At 41.8% G+C, this 6,327-nt stretch overlaps 1 protein-coding gene across 3 annotated transcripts in view; it reads right to left on the bottom strand.

Annotated features, from left to right (window-relative positions):
• METTL20 (methyltransferase like 20) overlaps nucleotides 1-4,212 on the bottom strand; it is a 6,284-nt gene extending 2,072 nt beyond the window's left edge. For all 3 annotated transcript variants that reach the window (XM_008568100.1, XM_008568101.1, XM_008568102.1), the window contains exons 1-2: nucleotides 4,124-4,212; nucleotides 2,069-2,497 (exon numbers count right to left, since the gene is read on the bottom strand). In XM_008568100.1, the coding sequence (XP_008566322.1) occupies nucleotides 2,069-2,382 (314 nt within the window). In that variant the 5' untranslated portion in view covers nucleotides 2,383-2,497; nucleotides 4,124-4,212. The remainder of the gene's footprint in view (nucleotides 1-2,068; nucleotides 2,498-4,123) is intronic.
• Nucleotides 4,213-6,327: the final 2,115 nt, after the last annotated feature.

Raw genomic sequence — 6,327 nt, 5'->3', positions numbered from 1 at the left:
GGATGGGGAAAGGTCATTAAGAAGTATCAAAAAAAAAAAAAACACTGGCCGGTTAGCTCAATGGGTTAAAGCGCAGTGTTCTAACACCAAAGTGAAGGGTTCAGATCCCTCGTGCAGGCTGCCAAAAAAATATATATCAGAAAAACAAAAAAAATGAGATGAATGTCTTAGGGTTAACTGCACAAAGAAGTAGTGCAACTTAAAGTGGAAGCAGAAGAACCTGCTGTAACCTTGTAGGTTTGGCCTGACTAAGACAAAACATCCATCTTAAGAGCTGGGCAGCAGTGGCAGGAGAAAGGACCGAGTCATTTGGTCTTTCTCTTCGATGGGTGAGAAGAGTAGTTCCACAAACTGACTAATTATGTTCTTCAAGTAAACTTAAAAAAAAAAAGTATTGAGCACTTACTGTGATCCAGAAGCTTGGGCTGGCTGGTTAGCTCAGTTGGTTAGAGCATGGTGTTATAACAACAAGGTCAAGGGTTGGGATCTGCATTCCAGCCAGCCACCAAAAAAATAACACAGAAACTAATAAGCACCAAGAGTTAAGACTGATCAAATACTGCTATAATCAAGACTAAGTCAACTACATCCAAAATTCACTGTCTCCTTTGGATTATTCATCATGGAATGATTTTACCTGCTGCTTAGATTGTATTGTAATGACCTTTCTGGTAAGGCACAAAGTCCAGCTTAACCAAGGAATTTGGCCCAGGGTAAGTAGTTACCAAACAAGTGAAGACGGATACGGAAACAATTAAATAATAAATGCCAACTAACACTTGAGCTTAAGATTGGAGTAACAAAAAATAGTGGGGACTGTGGCAAAGTAGGGGTGTTCATGCCCTGTCTAAAGGGATAGCTGCTACCCATCTTTAGCTAATTGTAACCATACAGAATTCTAGTGCTATCAGATATTCCTGGTTTTCTAAAAAAGTAGATTTTTACATGAAATCTCTCAAGTTTTAAATGTTAGCAAGTAATTTTTTAAAAATTTACAAGTATAGGCCAAACAAAACACACTTATGGGTCCAGTTTATGATCTCTGATTTAGTCTCTTAAGGAAGTTGATTATATTTTGAGTTGGTAAACAATTACTTTAATAGACATTGCTTAAAATGTCAACATTTTAAAAATATGATGTAAGTAAATAAGGTTTGAAAATCTGGCAACACAACAACCAGAAAATTGGAATTGTTTGGTACCATCTGGAAAGCTTCCAGTCCTTGGATTTCCCCCAAAAAGGTCTGTGTTTGCATTTATATACTTTGCATTTAAAATTACATACAACATTAATTCTGTAGGCCATACCATTCCTGTAAAACAGAAGACCTGGTCATCCTTTTTGTTTCACAGCTTTATAAACCTCAAGATGTAAACAGATTATATCATTTACCAATCCCAGAGCAAAGACTAGATCGAAATGCTAAAAGCTCTTGCTTTTGTTTCAGCAGCTGTGTTTTAATAAAAAGCAAGTGTGACTATGTGAGAAAATGCCCTAAGAAGACCTCTGCAATATTAAGAGTCGGAAGTAGGGGGCCTTAATAATGCATATTCAAGTCCAAAGTTTGCCTGAGTTGTCAATAAGCCACTAGAGAAGATGGAATCTTTGAACAGCCCACTCACATCTCTTGTTCTATGGGAGAAGAGGCAACTATGGAGGGAGTGTGAGGTTTAAGAAGCAACATTAACAGGATTAAAGGAGACCTGGATGACCTGGTCTTTAGGTTCCAACTAGGAAATCTGCACTGGTCATATGCTACAAACCATAAACCTGAGAACAGTGTGAAATTTCTGGATCATTTATAGCTATCTAGGGTCTTAACAGGTGACCCTGGGATTTCTCTTGGGGAGAGAGCTATATGAGTATTTGAGGAAATACCTTGGGTTAGAAGGTAAAACTATGCAACAAAGCAACCAAAAAATATGGCTAAACTGCTCTAAATAAGAAAACAAGATTTGGGGGCTTTGCTCTGGTTTTTTGGTGTGCAGGAGAATGTGGAGTTGGAGGGTGCTGAAAAGAGAAAGAATCTTAATAGCCTTAATGGTTCCCATTTCGATAGGGCAGTACCTAGACAGGGCTTGGCCTCCTGGCCAGTAGATTGCCCAGTAAGGATCACCGTGGGGCCACAGGTCAGCTCTTTCCCACCAGAACTTGCATCTGGGGGTCAAAAGTCGCAACTGGATTTCAGGTGTGAGGCTGCCACTGCTGGTAACTTCAGTGTTCTCCTCCAGGAAAACTTTTATCTCAGGGTCCAAAAAGCTTCCAGCTCCTGTCCAGGAACAGTGGCCCCAGGGAAACACAGGAAAACCACTGCTTCTTGCAGCCTTCTGAAGGAGACCATAGCAATTCCTGGGAACTTTCCAACCTAGGCTCAAAGCCATCAGTCCTTTTCCAAAACACAAGTTCTGTCAGTGTTGCTGTTGATAAGGGCTGCTCCTCAAGGGGAAAAAACAAGGGTTTGTCTCCGGACTTGATCTCAGCTGGAATCTCTGATTTCTAAAAACAAAAATAATACTGAAAATTCTAAGGCTGACCAACTTTTCCAGATCCTATTACATAATAAGAAAATATTACAGTATAAGTTTTGTATTTAACCATTCACACGTGCAAGTTCATTTCAGATGAAAGTTTTGGTGCATCAATTTGGGAAAATCCAATCTTTTAAAAGAATTCCTTTCAGGGCTGACCAGTTAGCTCAGTTGGTTAGAGTATGTATTGGTAACACCAAGGTCAAGGGTTCAGATCCCTGAACAAGACAGCTGCCAAAAAATAAAAAAGTATCTTTTACAATATAATCCTTTTAATAATATAGAACGACACATATACAATAAGCATTTGATTTCAAGAGAATCCTCAGGAAAATGCCTGTTACATAAAATAAGGTACACCTTTAAAGTTCTTTAATACATTTAACGAATCACTTAACTTTAAGCAGGCATGCTTGGCAACTGTGAACAAAATAAAAGTCCCAAGTCTTCAGGAAACTTATATTCTAATGATGGGATAGAACAGTTAACAAGGCAAACACAGCTTTTGCCTTTATGAAGTCTAGCCAAGAGTTGTGGAGCTTAACAAATTGTAACTGCCTGTGGGCAGACGTATACAAATTATACTGTCTACACTTTCATTAAAGATTATTGTATCACAAAACAATGCAATCGATATTCAAACTTTTCCCTTTTAAAAAAACCTTTATGGACTTAATTGTAATAAAAGAATATCAACTCGCAAACCTCTTTCTGTAAATATTTCTGGTGATTTGACTTTTACTAGGCTCGGACTGAAAAGATTTGTTCCAATAGAAAAACATGTTGATAAGAGTAAGTCGGAATATGAAATAGTAACTTAAACGCAAATTATACACCCAGTTGTTTGGGACTCTGATCTGTTCTGCATAAATGTTTTAAATAGTGTTATATCCACCCAAGTATTTAGAGTAGGGTGATGCCCACAAGGGGCCAGATGTGATAAGTGAGTGACGCAGGCTGGTTGTAGCGTGACAGAAGGGCACTGGCAAACTGGAGATTGTTTCTAAACAGTCCAAAGAGGCCAGGCAGGAATGTGTGGCCAGATCTTTCAATTTCTCAAAATAATCCAGAAATACAGATATTTATGCATTAGCTCCCACTTTTAAACCCTGGCAATTCATTCAAACATCAAAACACAGGGCAGGCCAAAATGCATGTCAGCTCTCTAGTCTGTGAGCTTAGGATAGAATTTCAGTGGGTGTTAGTTACCCCACGTTTATGCCCTGGGGATCCCAGGGGTCTCTAAGGGCCTGACATCTTATTAGACTAATTCTCTTAACCATCATCGGGTTATCCCTAAAATCTTAAAAAGCCTCAAATTTAAAAATAAAGCAGAACAAATATGAGATTATCTTGGATGTGGACATTATGCCATCTAGAGGGATGCTTCTCCCTTCCACCGCAGCACCAATGAGGCATCGGTTATGAAGTATGTGATTATGTGGTGGATACTTAGTACATATACTAATTGATAAGGAAAGATGACGGGATAAAAAGGGCTAAATTCCAAAACGTGTTTGTGACCACGTCTATCCTCCAAAGGAGGATAGGAGTCGAACTTACGGGGCAGGCACAGTCCTCCTTGTCTCCTTACCTGGCTTTGCTGACACCACACCCGGAAGTAAAGCACAGGGCACGTGCGCCACTCGCCCTCGCGACTCTTTTCGTGCATTCTTTGCAACCGCGGGTCGGTCCCGCTTCCCTAGACCGTGAATGGCGCGGGGCGGGAGGGGAGGCGGAGACACACGCGGCCTCCGCCCCGCCCTCTTTCCCAGCAGCGCTTTCTTCCTTCCTACACTTTCTTAAAGGGGCAGGAAGTGCGGGACCAAAGGGCGCCCTTACGTCGCTTGGAAAATAAGGGAACGTTAAATCTGTGTGCGATGTGTGTCGAACTCTGGCTTCTAAAAAGTTCATTCTGAAACTAAGTTTGGAGCATCTGTTATGTGCTGTCACTATTCTAGGTACTGGGCATAGAGCGTGAACAAAACAGATACAACAGTCCTTCATGACGCTTACATTCAGCTGTAAATCATAATGTATGTCCTCCTTTTTGTAATAATTTTCAGAATGCTATATTTGCAGCCTATGTCGCTTAAGCTCAGGATCTGTCTCTCTGTTTCCGGTTTCCCAAACAGGATCTCCCTTCTCGGCGTCGCTCAAGCCAGTGGCGCGAAACCACGTTCGGTTCGGCAAAACAGCGGCTTTATTCCGTGATCAGGGTGTGCAGAGGTGGAAGCCCATGCTCTGGCAGCTCATACTCTCTCCCCAGGCGGGGGTAGGCTTGGGTTTTTAAAGCATAATTGGGGAAAGAGCACCTCTGGTACAGGTTCGGAGCATGCGCTCTCCACCTCTCCTGGCGCCAGCACTGCTGGTTGCCTTGGCGACAGATGTGCCTTCAATACCAGTCTTTGTTTCCTATAGGCAAACACAGCTGCCGACGACAATGGTTGCTTTGGTGACTGTGTTTGCTCTCTCGACAGTTGTGGTGGGCATCGACCTTCATTTCCCGTAAGCAAACACTGCGTTCCCCCTTTTTACCGTGGCCATAGAGCGGTTATTGGCAGCTTTCAAACGCAGCTTAAAAGGAAAAAAAAAATAGCACTTTGGCATTCCTCTATAGTTTTACTGTGGGGTGCCCTGGTAACATATCCACCTTTCTACTGGACCCAGATATCCCACGGGCCTCTCAACACTCCAAAATTAACTCACCCCTTAGCTTGACAACAATAATAACCTGCTCTGCCTTAGCACTTTGGCATTCCTCTATAGTTTTACTGTGGGGTGCCCTGGTAACATATCCACCTTTCTACTGGACCCAGATATTCCACGGGTCTCTCAACACTCCAAAATTAACTCACCCCTTAGCTTGACAACAATAATAACCTGCTCTGCCTTAACAGAGGGGGAAAATGTCCCTAAGAAATGGGCAAACCACGTTTCTGCATCTAGTTTGCAGTCTGAGAAGTGCACTGGCAGCTGCTGTTCAAAATCAGAACTTGTCTCTTGGGTTCTCTGCCCTGGCCTCGGTTCAGTGGGTTTGCAGCTTTCTAGGTGAAGTGGAATCTCTAGGAACTCCCACTGGAGAGTGAAACGTTGCTATTCCAATTAGCAGCCCCGGATGCATCATTATCATTTGCTTCTTAAATGAATGGCGTTTGTATTCCTGTTGATAGGCTTCAACTCTGGCATTTCCCAGTATTCTGCTTTAGATTTTTTTCTAAGATAACCGATATAAATGAGTGCAGGTTTTTATGTCCTGCATTCACTAACTTACAACTGCTTTTTTTTTCCTAATTAGCTGTTGATGTAAACCTCAACTATAATAAATTCTCTTTTTCACACACTCTCCGATTATCTTGCTAGCAATCAACCTTGATACACATTCAAGATCAATTTGTCTAAAAAATGTTTTTAACCGGCTTCTGTGTTCTATCCCAGTGAATAGCTCAAACATTCTAGTTCTTGCCCAAGAAACCAGAGAGCAGAGGCAGGTCCAACATTCCTACAAAAGAAGGTTTCTGGTAAAAATCATAATGGTCATCATTGAAAATGCCCTTAATGTGAAAATACCTTATCTCAAACTTGGAACTAGGCTAAAGGATTGCTGCATGCCTTTTCCCCTCCCTAATAGTTTTTTTTTTTTTTTTAATTTTTATTTTTTTCCTTTTTGTCTTTTTTCGTGACCGGCAACGGATCGCAACCCTCAGTGTCGTGCCCGTACCGGACCGGGACCGGCAACAGGATCGCAACCCTCGGTGTTGCTCCCGCACCGGACCGGGACCGGCAACAGGATCGCAA

Source organism: Galeopterus variegatus, unplaced genomic scaffold (genome assembly GCF_000696425.1).
Source record: "Galeopterus variegatus unplaced genomic scaffold, G_variegatus-3.0.2 Scaffold373, whole genome shotgun sequence".
Classification (NCBI taxonomy): Eukaryota; Metazoa; Chordata; class Mammalia; order Dermoptera; family Cynocephalidae; genus Galeopterus; species Galeopterus variegatus.
The sequence above is the reverse complement of the archived record's forward strand: the minus strand, read 5'-3'. Positions and strand labels throughout refer to the sequence as shown.